A 17,902-nucleotide genomic window follows, 5' to 3' on the forward strand; every position below is an offset into this window, starting at 1 on the left:
TTTAAACACAAAGGAAATCTTGACAAATTTGACTTCAAAAATGATGAAGGAATCTTACTTGGCTATTATGAAACCTATAAAGCCTATAGAGTATATAACAGAAGTGGTAGAAAAAAATCATTCATGGAAGGTTCAATGAACACATGCCCGATAAGAAATTATCAAAGCAAGAAGATTATTCTAATTTTGACTTACAGAAACTAAAAGAAAGCTTACCAGACAAACAAGTAAAAAAGACAGAGAATTCAGAAAAACAGATTAGAGAATCAACAGGGAGACACTCAACCCTTACAAAAGGCCATCATACATAAGTTATCATTGGAGATAAACAAAAGTGTATCAACCAGATCAAAGGTAAAAGATCAGTCTACTATGATCTCACAAATAGAGCCTATGAATGTTAAGGAAGCTCTGGAACTAGGTAAAATCTTTGAAAGAAGAACTAGAACAATTCTGAAAGAACAATGCATGGACGCTAGTTGAACACCCCCGGAAAATCAGTTATTGGAGCCAAAATAAAGTTGTTTTATTACCTCCAACCCAAAATATAACCCAACATACACAATGAGTTTATGGATCTATTTCCATATGTGGTTTTCAATTTTTTTATTTTTACTTAATATGAGACTTTGAGTCGCATTTAAATTTTCTAACACAGACAATCTTTTAATTAAAGTCGCATTTAAATTCTCTAACACAGACAATCTTTTAATTAAAGTGTAATATTTAAGAACAATTTGACACAAATTTAGTTGTATTATTCTATAATTTATTTGACATTTATTTTAATCATCTCACCATTTACAATTAAATCAATTTTTTTATTTCATAAGAATGAAATTGGCACGGCTTTACACTGAGAGACAAAAATGATAGTTTAGTTAGAAGGTCTGTTTTTGGTATGCTACATAGTAATAGGAACTAAACTAGTTTTTTAAAATGAGACAAAAGGGAACTTTTTGAGTCAAGGACTAAGCGAATTACATTAATAAAAAAATGTAATTATATTATTTCTAGAACATAACTCCCCATAGATTTTAGCCAGAGCCAGAAGGAACCAACGATAAGGATCATAGCTAAAAACACAGTTAAAGACACAATTTTCACGTTAGCCAAAGTGCAGTGTCTTTTGCATGTATTAAAATATTCCCATAGCAATTTGGTTTTACTTCTCAAGGCTTTAGGCTTTATGTTAAGAAAAGAACATTGTCAGTTTCATACACAAATGCACAAAAATGCCAACATAGAATCCATGGCTTGCCATCGAGGCTTTAATGGATCAAGCATAGTGCATGATTGAAGTCGAATGGAATATAAGTGCCTCAAACCTTAGGCCGGCTTAGTAATTTTGTTTCTCAACAAGGAAATTTTCTTTGTTTTTTTCAACAACTTGGTCATAATTTTGTCATGTGTCTCAGTACAACCAGAAAAAGTGACAATGTTTTGCTTAGAACAATGAGCTTAGATTTTGCCAAAACATAGTTTTAGCTGGGAATCCGTGACATTAAAAAGAGACATTTACTTACGATACCCGATATTGGCAAGAAATGTTATCTGGGGAGATGTTAACATGAAATGCTACTTTTCAATTTGCATTGTATGTACATGTTGTCTCCATCATTTCCATTATAACCATGGATGGATTCATCTTCAATCAAAGATCTGCTAAGTTCTACTTGTATCTATAACTCTTGAGGAAGTTGTTCTGTTCAACATTATTTTTCACTGCCATTGGTTGCAAGTTATGTCAAGCTTGTGGCTTCTTTTGTGTTTGTATTCACTTCAACACCTTTTTACCATCTAAAGTTCAGTTGTAAAGAGATTAAGCAAACATAATTCATGGCCACAACAGCAAAGAATGTGGTGGTGATTCAGGATGCATCTAAAGTACTTAATTTAAGAGTTTTTAATTGGATCATAAATGCCTTATCACTCGAGCCTGATGATATGGTGACCGTAGTTGCAATCCTGCATGAGGTTCATACTCCTAGTACGTATTCTTTCACAGATTTGAAGTTTTTAAGAAATTACTTGTCATTTCAGAAGTTCTAGTTATTCATACCCTAAAAAAAGAATAGACAAACTGGAATATAAAGAATGTGGAAAAGAAATCCAAGGGTTTAAAGTAGTGTTTGAGTTGAGTAGCTCAGTGAACAACATTGCAACCCTTTTGAGCAAATTTTACTAATCAATCATTTTTTTCGTTTCCCTTTCCTCCAATTCCTTTTGTAGTGGGATACAAAATCACGGTGGATAACCGGTTGCTCGGGGTAAACCAGAGAATCATCGACAACGAACTTGCAAAGAAGAAAGAAGAGTACCTGAACAACGAGGAACTGACTCAGATTGCCAAACAATATGAATCAAATAAGGTAGTATTAGTACTGTTTAATAAACCTGTTCTCTATTTTTGGTTTTCTATTGAGCTTCACCTGGATATATAATGATGAAAAAGAAGCTTCATGGTCTGTTGCAAGTTGATAAGTACCAATAGGAAATATCAAACTTGTGCCTTAGTCTGGTGATGTTTATTGTGTGGTAGGTGGGAATTACTCTAAGAAATTTAATGAAAAATAGCTCTTCAGTTTTAACTTACCATTTAGTAATACTTTCATTATATTCTATGTGATAATAGGAAGAGTGCAAAATTATGGGAAATTTGACATCGTTTCAAAGTCTCTACCCTTGCTTTCTCGATTAGACTAGCCTGTTCTGGCAGGCACATAAGTGGGGAGTGTTGAAAAGTTTAACATTTTTGTTGGAGATTACATGTCAACTAGAGATAAGACCAATTTAGAGTATATAAATGGAAAATTCTCACTTTATAAGTTGGTTTTGTAAGAATAATTAAGCTTAAACTCACTTCTTAATATGATACCAAAACTTATACTAACAAGATTTGTTGACCTGTGCCACCCACTATCAGGCAGCTATTAAATCATTCACAAATATCTAGTTACAAGCATGAGAGTATATGCCTCGGCGTGAAGGGGTTGTGTTGGAGATAAGTGGTTTTGTGAATCTTTCACACTAAGAAAGTAAATTTTGGACACTCTTCAATTTTATTAAGGGATATGTACTTAGTCAAATATATATTGCATGATTGACTGTACATCATCCTCAATTTCCATATTATAATTGATAGCAAATATGGATGAAATGAAAATCAATCAATGATGTAAACTCTTCATTGAGTTATTTAACTAAGATGCAGCCATGCATTTGTTTTGTTCCTAGCAGGAGATAATTAACAGAAAAGGATATAATATTCTTGTCATGTTACATGCTTTACTATTTTTGCAATTTATTAAATTGTGCATGGTATGTGCAGGTTGGATTGAAGATAAAGCTGTTTACAGGATCTCCACTAAAAGAAGTGGCTTTAGAAGTAGCCATAGAACTACAGGCAACTTGGGTGATACTTGACAGGTCAGGCAAACTCTAACTGAAAATCTGAATTCACTAGATGTTTTATATTTTTAAATCAAGGACATGTGAAGTGGAACTGTTTGTAGTAACAACATAGAAAAATATAACTGCTTTAGCTTCTTGTGGCATTTTTTACTTCAAGAAGGCATGTTATGCTGTATCTTTATTCTCAGGGAGGATTTCTAACACAGATGTCACTTATAAAATGACTGGGCAAATCACCTATGAAATCATTTTAGCTAAAATAACATTTTGGTTCCTTATCTACATTTTATGTTTCAGCTTAGTCCCTTATGATAAACATTAGCTTAGTTACACTGAATCCATTTTTTGGCTCATTTTTCTTAAATCAGGATTCGGGAGGTTGAAATAAATGTAAAATCTGTATGACTCGAAATGAAAATTTTCAAAATGCAAAGTAAATTTATAGCTATTTAGTTTTACAAATATCAAATAAAAACATCTCTGATTGCATCAATAATCTGAGCACAACCTCATATTAGTTTAAAAAATATTCCTGTTTCACAGGAAAATGAAGAAAGATGGGGAGTTTTTCCAGCAGAGGCTTTCTTGTGGTATATCTATATTAAAGAGTAATGATCGGATTCTTCGACTAAGAGGGCCTTTAAATCTTCCAGATGAAATACCATGTAACAGCCATGAGGCATATGATGAAAGTGTACCAAGTGTTCCATATCAACATCTTTTCGACATTGATGCTTTCCCCAAGAGTGAGTTCTGGAACATTATTTGATTTTAGCGCACATAGTAATCATAACAACTTCTAGCTGTTTCTACTTTCAATTTTGATGATTTAAATGTTCAATTAGGATCTTCAGGCCTTGTTTCATTGCATGTTTCAGTATAATCTTCTTGAACACCTTATTGCAACTAAGAACAATCTAATGATAGGAAAACTTGAAGATGGTGAACAGAACCAGATGCAAATTAGGCCCTATGAGGGTTCCTCGAATGACAAAACCAATATCAATGAAAAAATATATCCGACAAGTCCTAATCACCTGAGAATGGATGGAACAGAAGAAATAAATAGCATGCAAATGACAGATAAAATAGAAAGAGCTGAGCAAGGTCACGATCAAAAACAGATCCAAAGCATGCCCCTTGAGATTGAGGGGGACACAACAATTATGATAAAAACTGATCAAGCAACTGCTCAGGAAATAGCTGATCAACCGAGAAAACATGAAGAAAAGGCAAACAACTTCATCCCTGGTGAGAATTGGAACTTGAGCAATCCAACAAAGAGTGAAGAAATGATTGATCAACCAAAAGATGATCCGCTGAGTCAGAATCATGCACAGACACTGAGCATTTTCAGTGGTGCTATATTGGATGATGGAGAGCAAGAGAAAAGTATTTTAGAAAATTCAATGTACATTTTCTGCTCTCTCTGCAAAACTAGACGACCTAATATTGGGTGCCAAAAGGAATTTAGTTATGAAGAACTCCTAGCAGCCACAGATGCCTTTTCATTGAAGAACTGTCTCTCCCAAAGCGGATCTCTATTCACTTTCAAAGGCCAGGTGGAGGGAGGGATGACAGTAGTGGTTAAGCAGCATGAAGTAACCAACACTCAAGTAAGGGAGAAAGTGAAGTCAGAAATCCAAACCATCCTCAAAGCTACACATAAGAATGTGATTACTCTATTGGGCTCATCTACAACAGAATCTTTCCTGTTTACTGTATATGAGTATGCTTGCAATGGTTCACTTGACAAGTATCTATCAAGTAAGAGATGTGGTATATGCAGAATTTGATATATGAATAAAGGATACTAGAATTTGATATATATGAAAAAAGACATGAAAAACTTCATACTAAAGGAACTTGTTAAATTATGCAGAAGAAAGCTCCAGATCATTGACCTGGAAAGAAAGGGAAAGAGTGGCAATAGGCCTTGCCAGAGGCCTTAAGTACCTACATGACAATAACATTGTTCATTGCAATATAAAACCAAGCAATATTCTTCTAACCCATGACTTCAATTCACTGGTACATACCTGAAACTTGACAACCTTGTGCCAGTGCATTTCTCCTATCTTTTTTTTTGTTGGAGATGTCAATTAGTTTTAATTTTTTGTCACTAACACAAATAACTAGATTGGAGATTTCAACTTTGGGAAAGAACACGGATTGAAGTCCTACAAAACTAAAAACAAAGAGAATTATGAATACCTAGCACCAGAATACCGGGAGAAAGGGAAATCATCATCAAAGACAGATGTATACTCATTTGGTGTGGTTATTTTAGAGTTGATCTCTGGGCGAAGGACTACGGATTTCACGTCAGAAGATAAAAGCCTTGTTGAATGGGTAAGAAACAACATAATTTCCACATACAGCTAGCAAATTATCAACATAGTTTTAGTTTACAAGTTTGTGCATGAGGCTGAGAATATCTGAAGAAAAGGTTTAATTTATTCATCTCTGTTTCTGCTTCTACACATTATTACGAATATGTTTTATTTCCTTGTGAAGATACTTTGAGTCTGTTTGGAAAAGCTTGTCCATGAGTACTTTCAGAAGAAGAACAAAGAAATGAACTTCTCCAAAAGTTAATTTGTAAAAACTGTCACATAACTTCTCTAAATTCTTATCTTTTAACTTATGCATAAGCTAATTCTCCATAAACTAACTTGTTGCTTATGATATCATACATAGTTCATATTTTCATTTTTCCTTTCAGGCAAAGCCTTTACTTAAAAAGAAGAATTACTCAGAACTGGTGGATCCCATAATCAGAAACTCCTACGAAGAGGATCACCTTCGTTGGATGGTCAAAGTAATAACAGAATGTTTGGAAAAGAATCCTAAGAAAAGGTTATCAATGAATGTGGTAAGTTCCAACAATTTGCTTCTGTCAATTACATCCAAACTCCAAAACCAAGCTCTGAATATTCTATAATCCAATATATAAAGCAAAACGCAGAATGCTTCACTTAGTATAAACAAAATATACATTACTTTGGCAAATGCTTGCTGGTCTTAGTGGCGAGGAGTTTGGTTATCCTTTAAGAATGATCTCAAAAACCATCAAGAATGAGTATAATAAGAAGCTTACACCTTTTATAAAGGGTCTTCTAGTCCAATTTGAATGAGACAGAGCTCATTGTGGCTTACAAAATACATGGGCTCATAGACAACAAAAAAATGTGTTTCGAGTATAAGATACTAGAGAGCAATACTGATTAACTCTGGACTGCAACTTCACGTCACTCAATAAGTAATGATCTAATAACACCATGCCAAATCATTTTTTACCCTCTAAGGTAAAAAATCATCCTAAGAATACCCTATGAATAAGAATAAATTTTCAAGATAGATTCAAGATGTAGCTTCAAGAAAATTTCCAAGTTCAAAAGTAAACAGTGATGAAGAATCAATGGAAGGATAATACTCAGGTATGCATGATAAACATGCAAATAACAATATGTACTGACCCTTAATTAACAACGAGATCATTTCCGGTCTGAACCTAGAATATCTGTATCTAGACCATGATTGCTATTTCATGATAGAAGGGATGAGGTTCACTTTTCATGACTTATTAGAGAATAAAACCTAGTACGAAGAGGTACTAAGATTTGGACTTATTGCACGTTGACAAAAACGTTTAATTGTCTATTATTGCCTCACGTATACCATGTCAACTTACATCGCATTCACTTGTGCAATTTCAGGTTGTTTCTGAATTACAAGGCCTAGCAGACAGTGAACTCTACCACATGACAGAAGATATTACTTCAGCTATATCAGATTCGAGAAGTGTGTCAGAAACAAATGGTTCTCAAGGTAGCAAATATAATCACAACAAGAAAACTTTAAGTATAAATGCAATGAAGAAATAAGAAATTGTAGAGGAGTTTGCCGGGGATTTTATAGGAAAACTCAAAAACTGGAAGTTTAAAAAGGGTATTTCATGAAAGCTAGAAGAACATAAGCCTCCAAATAAAGAGGGGTGGTTATATTAGTATAATCTTTTTAGGTAAAAGAAATTTTACTTATGGGAGGGAGGTTATAGGTTAGACCATGTTAAAAAGAAAACTATGCTTGGTACTTACAAAAAGACATAACCAAGGACCACAGGTAGGGAACAAATTGCTACAAATTTTTTTATAACATGGTCTACACAGTATCCCAAAACTGATTACCAAGGGCTAAGTTGCTACAGTTTGATCCTTCTAGTTGTGCCAATTCACTGGCATTGGTACAAATTGTTTTAGTATTACCTAATAATGCATTAATTTATTGAAAATATTCAACCATGTTTCGACATATATTGTGTTCAGGGAGTGTGAATTAAAAATCTAGTGTAAGCATATTTTGACCTAGTAAATCACAAGTATGTTAAGACATGTTTAGCTTGTATATCCCATGTTCAAACTGAACCCAGTTAGATATACTTGTGGAGACACGATTTACTTTGTGGGTTAAGATAATTCTTCTATATTTCATTTTCTGGAGGTGACAGTAGGGTTTAACAATAAACAGATGTAGGTCCAACAATAAATAAAGCTGATCAGCCAAACCAGGAAGTCGAGCAAAGTGAGAGCATACTCTCTGGGGAGAAAAACAAGTTAAGACTAACAGTTGAGAATAATCTCTTTTACATAGCAAACCAGGGAAACTCTGATAAACTGAGACATAATGAAGAACAGAAGCAAAGCAGGTCCCGGGGGGAGGAGTGGAGCTCAGGAAAGATAATAACAAATGACCACAGAGTGGACGAGACAGAAGTTGATCAGCTGAATAAGTTTGAAGAACCGATTCTAAGCCCACCCCATATGGAGGGCATCACAACACAAAACATTAGTGTTGAGAACTTGCAGGATGGATGTCAAGGTGAAATAATTTTGGAGAATTCGAAGTCCTCTGCATGCTCTATTTGCAGAAGTAGAAGACCAAACAATACAGGGTCAAAAGATTTTACTTATGATGAACTTGTAGAAGCCACAGAAGGATTTTCCACTCAGAACTCCCTATCTGAAAATGAAGATGGACCTACTTTCCAAGGCCTGCTAGAGACACGGGTAAAAGTAGTTGTTAAAAAATATCAAGTTAATACCTCCCAAGAACAGAAGATAATAAAATCAGAAGCAAAGCTGCTCATCAGTGCTAGTCATAAAAATGTGGTCATGCTCTTGGGTTTATGTACAAATAAAAGCCAACTCATGGTTGTGTTTGAGAAAGTATGCAACGGTTCACTTGACCAGTACCTAACAAGTAAGGACTAAGATGAGTTTTTACCAATCTTAAAATGAAGTTTAAGCATTTATGCTTGGAATTGCACTAGAGAATTGAATTTGCCTTTTAATTTTTGGTGAATAGAGAGAACTGAATTTGCTATTGACATGAAGATATATGGGAAAAAAATTTAAATCTTATGCAGGGGGAAGTTTCCAGTTATTGACTTGGAAGCAAAGGCTGAAAGTAATAATGGGTACTGCCAGAGGTTTAAAGTACCTACATGGGAAAGACATAATCCATGGAAATATAAAACCAAGTAATATTCTTCTGACACACGAGTTTGAACCACTGGTATTTACTTGAACCTTTGTGTATATGAAGCTTTTCTTTGTCTTAAAGTTATAGTGCAGTATAATTGTGTTATCTTGAAACAAATTTCTATTTTTTATGTGTATATATATTTAGATTGGAGATTTCCACTTCGGACAAGAGAAAGTTGGACCAAAGAAATCCAGCAAAGATAAAAGTGTAAGAAATTCTGGATATGCAGCACCTGAGTATCTGGAGAATGGAAAACTATCAAATAAGACAGATGTATACTCCTTTGGAGTGGTTCTTTTGGAGCTCATCAGTGGCCGGAGGGCTGCGGACAAATTACCAGATGGAAAAAGCCTTGTTAACTGGGTAAGAGAACCATGTTAATAAGTTGATATATCAATATGCAAATTAGGGTTTTGTGAACAAATTTTTCATAAAGACTTCCAGAAGAGAAAAAAATAAGAAGATAAAAAATGGGATGAGTTTCTCCGTGTGTAAATGTTTTCTTTTTAATAAACTTAAGTTAGGCATTATTATGAATTTTGACATTTCAATAGGCTGATTCAAAATCCAATCATTTATCATCATATGACATAAAATAGGAAAGAAAGGAATACAAAACATGGGAGACCAAACCAAAAAGAAAAAGGAACACAACCTAACACTTGGAATAAAGGAAATTGGTATTGTTATGGAAAAAATCCAAACTAAGAAGGCATAACATAGTACTATAGAAAGTCTAACTTATTATCAACACCCAAATTAGCCAATTTATCAGCTTCTAAAACTATGAGAAAATTTGAAGTCCATGTCAACACATAGTTGCATGCACCTTCTCCATCTTCCCTCTAAAAATCCAAGGACCACATCAGCAAAACATATCTACCCTCCCCTGACCCCAATAGGTGGAAGAAAGCCTTTTGCAAAGGCTCATCCTTCTTTTAATATGCAAATGAATAAGGTTTCTTTTTCCAAATGCAGAAGTCAGGGAATAACTGAAAGAAATTTCCCTTCTCATTTCCCTTGTTGTTTATAAGAAATGTTATCAGGGCATTATATTTTCTTGTGATATACTTATCAATATAACCTCTCTGATATGTCTCAGGCATGCTTATCTTTTCACAATAGAAATAAAATCTTTTCTTGTAATTTCTCCCATAATTTTCCGAAGTTTCCACTCATATATAGATATATAATTTGCTAAAGTAGCATTAAACTCTGCAATGCCATGAAAATATATTGTTGAGGATGCTAATTCTTTTCATTCGTCATATTTCATTGTGTGAATACAGTGTAGAGGTCACTTTATTCGCAAACTTTGTGTTACATCATGTTTTTGCTCATCAATGTTTCACTTTGAATTGGTCATTCACTGTCACAAAACCAAAAACTTCAGGGACCAAATGTTGTTGGAGTAAAAATTGCCTACTCAAGTCATTATTTGGTTTGGGAGTTTAGATGTTTGCGTTCTAATTTTGTTGCTTATGTGCACCATACCAAATTCTTTCTTTGTATTTGTCTTCCCTTCCAGGCCAGGCCCCTACTGACAGGAAAGAAGTACCCACAGTTGTTGGATGCGAAAATGAGTAACTCCTGTGAAGAAGAAAAACTTGTATGGTTGGTCCAAGTTACAGAACAGTGTCTCAGAAAGAATCCTAAGGATAGATTTTCAATGAATGTGGTAAGTCTAAGTGATGTAGAATATGAAGAAAAGAAAACATTCTAATTCATGGTACAGTATAGAATAAGTCCATGGAGCTTATGATAGTTACTAGTTAAATAACAATCTATAGAGTAAAATTGTATATGTCAAAGAACTGCAGGACAAGTAAAGCAAATATCAGAAGATGGATTTTGTCAGTGTCAAGAAAACTAGTCATCCTAAAAAGCATAATATTTTAGATGAGGTCTCCAAATAAATTTATATCCTAATTACCATAAAGGGTTTTCAAATTGAATCATGCTCAAAGCACAATCACAACTTAGACATGAAAGTTTTGACACTACACTGATTGCCAACTCTCAAAAGTTTAGGCTATTAATTTAGGAATGATTATTTGTTTGACACTAATTATGACATGCTCTCTCTCAATGAAAGCACATGGAGCTTGATAGACTGTAAATTATCATATACTGAAATTTTAATTATATAATGTATGGTAGCTGGATCTAACTATGTATCTAAAAGGTTAAACTGAAATGCTAGAGACCAAAAGTTTTATAGCATTTCAACAAGGAAACTTTGAGGTTCAACATGGACAAAGCCAAGATAAAAAGAACTCCACTTATAATGTATGGGAGAAGTTGTTTCACATCAGCATACAATTTTATGTCATCTATGGTTTTCCCTGAAAATTTCATTCAACCCTTAAGTATGAAGTTCTTTGATACACCAGAGCTAAAGGAAACCATACACAGAATTTCAAGGATAATGATGGCATTAAAATTTAAAACCAAGATAACAACGGGAAAAAGTATTCACTTTTTATTTATTTACAGTAAAGAATATGTATACAGTTCACATAAACCAGTCATGACATGTTCACAATGTAATCAAATATAGAAAGGAAGAATAGTGTTATAAACAGTTTATAAAATACATTCTCAACAGCTTATCATTTGAAACTTACATATGTTTTCTTTGGGATATTTCAGGTTCTATCTACCTTGCAAGGCATTGGAGAATCAGAAGAGTGTTGTGTAATTGAAGATTCTTCTCTAGAAAAGTCATATCTAAATGGTCTTGCGATGAGTAGTACACAAGGTAATCTAGGAAAACTACAACAAGAGGCAAGATATATAGAGAAAGTAGAAATCAAGACATACGGGTGAAAGTAATAAATTGAGAATTGATTGATTTTACATGATTAAAATTTAAGAGATTAAAATAACAACCCCACAAATGAAAAATTTAACATCCATGAAGACTAAGCTGAAATGGTAACAGGTTCCCCTAGTGAAGTGGAACTGTTCAGCTTGCGACAATTGTCCCAAAAAGTAAGTAACAGGGATAAAAAGAATCATATTTTCAATTAAGTTAACATCCAGTCATATTTGTTGAATACTATTTTATTTACAAATACGCAAAATCAATTCCTACAGACAAAATTGTAGACATGCAATCACTAAATAGAATACTAGTTAGGTTTCTGCTATCTTTGTTTAACTTTTTAACTCAAGGAGTCTCATTAGATTTAACAATAACCAAATGATAGATCTAATGAAGGCTGATCAAGTGAAGAAACAGGAACAAGAACTGATTGACAGAAACCAATACAAGCAGGAAAACAGTCCAATATTGACAGCCAAAACCAATCACATGGAAGGTCATAGAAATGAAGATCAGATGATACAGGGTGGAGAAGATGTGCAGAGGAATCCCTATATGTTCGGGGTAAGTGCTATCAGCAATGACATGATTGATCAGTTAAACCCTGACCAACAATTCCAGGAAAAACTGCACGTTAAGGGAAGCTTTGACATAGAAGATATGAGTAAAAAAGTAGATAAAGAACAAGAGGTGAGCAAGGATGAAAAACAAATACAGGGAAGCTGTGATGATAGTTTATTGAATGGGAATGAAGGCAAAATCATTTTGGAAAGTTCAAATTCTTCTGCTTGCTCAATCTGCAAAAGTAGGCGGCCAAACAGTGAATTGCAAAGGAAATATACTTATGAAGAGCTTCAAGCTTCTACAGAAGGATTTTCAGTAAAGTACTCCCTACGTGAAGGTGAATATGGACCTGCTTTCAGAGGCCAGCTAGAGAATAACCAGGAAATAGTTATTAAGCAACATGCATTCACAAGCTTACAGGAGCAGAAGGTGTTCATGTCAGAATTCGAATTGCTTATAAATGCCAGACATGAAAACGTGATCATGCTGTTGGGTTCATGCATACGATTAAGTCAACTGCTAATTGTGTATGAGAAGGCATGCAACGGTTCACTTGACCGGTACTTATCAAGTAAGGATAAAAATGTGAATGTTAAATTTATAAAAAGTTATTCTCAATGAGGTTTGAGTACTATTTACACGGACTTGGTTAAAGTATGTTCATACCAGAGAAACTTTCTGAATCATGCAGGAGAAAATGGAAGAACACTGACTTGGGGAGAAAGGGTGAAAGTTGCAATAGGTGTTGCCAGTGGTCTAAACTATCTACATGAGAATAATATAGCACATGGAGGAATAAAACCAAGTAACATTCTTCTAAATCATGAGTTGAAACCACTGGTACTTACTTGAGAACCTTAGTGCTGTGAAGCAACATATATTTTTTTTCAATAAGCCAAGTTTCAATTTGAGTAATCTAACCTGAAATCTTAACAAACTAACCATTTTCTGAATTAGGTAGGAGACTTTGTTTTTGGAAAAGAAAGATGTGAATCGAAAAATCTATGCAGACTTAAAAGTATGAGGAATTGTGGACGCACTGCACCAGAGTGTCAGGAGAGTGGAAAACTATCGACTAAGGCAGATGTATACGCTTTTGGTATAGTTCTTGTGGAGTTGATCACTGGCCGTATGCTTACAGAAAAAATATCAGGACAGAGATGCCCTACTGAATGTGTAAGAGCCATATGATTTTATTTCTATAAACTATATGATACTGCAATTGATTAGGATTATAAGAAAGCAACAAATTCACATTTCTTTATTATAGTCCAACCATATATGAAAACAATTTTGGTGTTACTGTTCTTATTGTTCATATTTCATCTATCTGGGAGTAAATATTCCTGAGAATTCTGAAAATATCCATTCATTATGTGTACTTCAGTTTATAGAGCAAAAGTCATTTTTAAAACACATATATCCTATAACAGTTAGCCTTTATACGTGTATTTGTAGACAAATAATTCAAATGGAGTACAATGTATTTAAATAGTCTCACAATATTATTGAACTCACCAGTGATCTGATAACAGCTATACTATAAGTAGCGTTCAAAACCAGAATTGGTAATTTATTGGCTATTCAAATTTTCATGGAAAACAAAAGTGATGATGGCTTTGAGTTTAATGTTTAACAGTAGTAACCGGAATGTATTTACATCCATCACATTTTCTGCCAATAGCAAATTCAGGTATTGAAACTTGATAGTAGATTGGTTGGAGGAGCATGTCTAAATTTGTTTTCTGAATCTTCTGGTCCTCTTAGTCATTTCTTGCTTTAGGAGTTTTCTTATAACCTTAAGAATCTACTTGTAAACCTATTCCATAACCTATATTATCTTTACTACTGTGCTGTGCATTGTTAGGCTTCAACAATTTCTATTAATTGAAACCACATGTCCTAATGATAGGAAACTGAGCATTTTTCTTACATTACTTTTTTTTTTTCAATTATATAACCGGACTGTTACATTGTATTGATTTTATTCCTTCACAGATAAGGTCACTTCTTGAAGGACGAAAGTTTCTACAGTTGGTGGATCCCAAAGTCAGCAGCTCCTATAATGAACAAGAACTAGTTTCATTGGTCCACGTAATAGAAAATTGTCTGAGAAAGAATCCAAAAGAAAGATTCACAATGAATACGGTAAGATTTACACAAAGGGAAGAGTTAAATTTTTAAGTTTTACAAGTTATTTGTAAGCTCGAGTGTCAAAAACATACATTTTAATAGCGGTTGTAGCAGATGACCTGATAAGGTTAACAAACTCTCACTATGATAAGTTTTAAATCAAGTTAACAAATGGCTCTAATACCATATTAAGAAGTGAACTTTAAGTTTAATTAACTTAAGTTAACCGACTTATAAGTTGAGATTTACATTTATTTATATACTATGAAAATATCTTTATCTCTAGGCAACGTGGAATCTCTAACAATCTTCTTTTATTTTATGGGCTAAAATTTGTAAAAAACTATAAAATCTAGTCACTAAATTAGACGTAGATTTGGGTTTGATTTTGTCATATCCAAAAAAATTCAACTTATGAGACATAGTTTGTTCAAAAGAATGTGTTTTTAACATTTCCCTTAATTCAATGAGAGATAGGTTAATAAATCACTAAAACAACAAAAAATGAGTTTGTTTGTGTTCAATTTGATGGAAGGAAGATCAGTAGTTGATAGTAGATCAATCTTCATCACAAGTCATGCTAGAGTCCCAGGACAATGAAAAAGGTTACTTCTAAACTATGAGAAGAATGTGAAGTCAGTAATAACCTTTCACTATGATAAGAATGTATACGATTAAGTTGATTACTTTTTGTTTTTCTCATTAGAGATTAAGTTGATTGCTGATTGAATATGAATCATTTGAGCTTGATCTTTTACATTGGTGAATACTCACTTCTCTATTTTTTTTGTCATTACATTGCTTATTTTCCCTCTCTTCCTTATTTCCTTTTTTTCCCTCTTTGGCACACCCTTCACACAGGTGTGAGATAATCATTTTATTCGTAGTATGTTGATCATACTTCATTTGATTCATATAATTGGCTTGATAAATTGCAGGTTGTCTCTGCACTGCAATCTGTGGTAGATTGCAGTAACATATATGTAAAGGAGGAGTTTTCATCAGAAAACTCGAATGTTTCAGAAGTAACACAGACAAAAGTGGAGGAGGAACCACCAAATGAAGAATGCTTAGACATGGAGATCAGTGAAGAAAGAGAGCACAACACAAGTTGTAGTGGAGGCAATGGAACAGAAATATGTCAAGGGTGTGACAGCAACCCAACTTCTTTTGAAAATAGAAAGAAAACAGAAGAAAAAGAAAGCTTAAGCACCAAGGTATATTGGGAAGGGTGCTTATCTTATGGTGGAGCTAAAGAATTTTATCTTGAAGGGATCAAAGAGTACACAGCATGTGAAGAATTTTTCGGCTTTTGTGATTTAATTTGAGCATTTCTTTCAACATTTTATGCATCATTTGCACATTTCTTTTGTAAGAATGTATGAAATAACAACACTGAGATAATCATACACAAACATTTTTCTAAGGAAAGGTAGTATGACATATAACTTGTTAAGTGCAAGCATTTCTTTCTTTGCATTAGATTATGCAGACTTTTCCATGTATCAATATATACATATTTATACATGAAAAAAAAAACTGTATAGTAACAGTGTAATACACTTTTATATTGCTATCTAATCACAAATAACTATGTATATCTTTTTATTTAAAATTTTATGATAATTTTATTAAAAGTTATGTTGTAATAAGATGTGATTGGATAGCGGTGTAAAACTGTTATACATTATACTCTCACCAAGATAATCGCACAGTTATCATCATTTATCTAGTTCCCTCTTTAGTGGAAAAACAACTATAAATAAGGTTTCAAAATATGGCACATCATGTAAATGGTATAGAAGTGTCAATGAACAGGTAACAGAAAAGGAAAGGAAGGTAAAGAAAAAGGGAAAATAAAAGTAGAAACCAAATAAAAACAAAGCAACGCAGAGATAGAATGAAGAAATAGGGAAAACGAAAACTGGAAGTTGAAGATTCTTAACAAAAATAAAAAGTTGAAGTCTTGGTCCTGGCTTACTACTAAGTGGTGATTGAATTGAGGTGGCTATTTTAATATATTTCCTGCTATTTCCAAATTCGCGGTTTCTAAACCTAGGTTACTTTTTTTAAGGTTTTTTCAAACTCCCATTACTATAAATTCTTATTAATTTATTTTTTATGTTTTTTAAATAGATTGTGTTTTAATGATTTGATTTTTTTAAAGCAGATAAATCTTGAAACAACTGAAAAATATAAAAGTCAAAAATTTTAAAATTTTGGAATTTATAATTGAATCTAACATTGTTAAAAGGAACAAAGTCCATAATTTCAAGGTAAACTAATGTAAACAACAAAGTTTAAAGATTAAAACTACTTAAACATTATAGTATCATTTGTTCTTAGTCATAAAAGGAGACATAATAAAAAATTAAATAACATTATTCGTTTGATATTGATAATTTATTTTATCTTTAGAAACATTTTCTTGATAAATACCTAATATATAAAAAATAATAATAACTAATAGCATTTCAATTATAATATAAATATATATTAATTTAATCAATATTTAAAGATATAAAATCTGACAAAGTCACAAGACAATTATCTTGGATAGTTTTACATAGAGTCATCATTATCTTTATTTCAATAATTCGTGATATCAATGTAAAATCCTATTTTAGAAGACAAAATTAATAAAAATATTTAAATTGAATAATATTGACAAAATTTCTACGAATTATGCTAATTATATCGAGTTTGTCTGTGAAGATATTACTGAAGATCCACCAAGTAATTATGGAAGCCACAAAGCCAAAAACAAATAAGAAAATGGGGAACTTCAGGGATTGTATGTTAAAGAAAACCTTGGATTGACCTACTTTGAGCTAAAGGATGTTCAGTAGCAAATTCAAACACAATTTGGATCAAAATTCAACCATAATAAAAACAAATGGAATAGTTAAACTAATCCGCAATTAGACCAATAAATTAGCAATGAGTCACACCAATTTGACTAATTTTCATTTTCAAGTTTTCATTCGGGTTTGGACCACTACAACCTAAGGATTAACTTACCAATGGTAATAATCCATGTATTTTACTGACATGAACCGATACAACTCTTACTTTTTAAAATAATTTTTAAATTTAGAACCATATAATTTTCTAAAATAAAATAAAAAACTACCTTAACAAGGTTTTTTTTTAAATCACAAATACAAAGATCTAGTTAACTATTATAAAATTTTCCTTCAAAAACATATCATACATATGGAGGAATCTCATTGATCAAGATAGTATTTGAAGGAAGTAAAAGAAGAGAAGAGGTGAAAAAAATAAAGTCAAATAAGAGTGCAAACCAAATCAAAAGACATAAGAAGTGAAAGGTTATTCTGAAAGAAAAATGGCACTAAGAAAAGGTAGAAGTGCAGCAGTTCTTATACACCAAGTTCAACGAAGGTTGTGATTATT

General features: G+C 32.9%; 1 protein-coding gene across 1 annotated transcript; it reads left to right on the forward strand.

Annotated features, from left to right (window-relative positions):
• Positions 1–1,569: 1,569 nt before the first annotated feature.
• Positions 1,570–16,024, forward strand: LOC150027177 (uncharacterized). Its single transcript, XM_090303031.1, has 19 exons — positions 1,570–1,990; positions 2,233–2,372; positions 3,332–3,429; positions 3,958–4,160; positions 4,342–5,181; positions 5,297–5,445; positions 5,554–5,766; positions 6,140–6,289; positions 7,134–7,245; positions 7,945–8,676; positions 8,843–8,991; positions 9,106–9,324; positions 10,490–10,639; positions 11,614–11,722; positions 12,174–12,923; positions 13,044–13,192; positions 13,310–13,528; positions 14,351–14,500; positions 15,424–16,024. Exons 1-19 carry the CDS (start codon positions 1,840–1,842, stop codon positions 15,811–15,813), a joined length of 5,073 nt encoding a protein of 1,690 aa, XP_090159157.1. The 5' UTR covers positions 1,570–1,839; the 3' UTR covers positions 15,814–16,024.
• The last annotated feature ends 1,878 nt before the right edge of the window (positions 16,025–17,902 follow it).

This window comes from Phaseolus vulgaris, chromosome 6 (genome assembly GCF_051622355.1).
Source record: "Phaseolus vulgaris cultivar YP4 chromosome 6, ASM5162235v1, whole genome shotgun sequence".
NCBI lineage: Eukaryota > Viridiplantae > Streptophyta > Magnoliopsida > Fabales > Fabaceae > Phaseolus > Phaseolus vulgaris.

Bases quoted from the DNA above. Each gene is read 5' to 3' on its own strand.
- LOC150027177 (XM_090303031.1), top strand. From the start codon at position 1,840: ATGGCCACAACAGCAAAGAATGTGGTGGTGATTCAGGATGCATCTAAA. The intron at 7,246-7,944 runs GTAGCAAATATA...AACAATAAACAG, and splicing joins AGAAACAAATGGTTCTCAAG to ATGTAGGTCCAACAATAAAT. The intron at 11,723-12,173 runs GTAATCTAGGAA...ACCAAATGATAG, and splicing joins TGCGATGAGTAGTACACAAG to ATCTAATGAAGGCTGATCAA.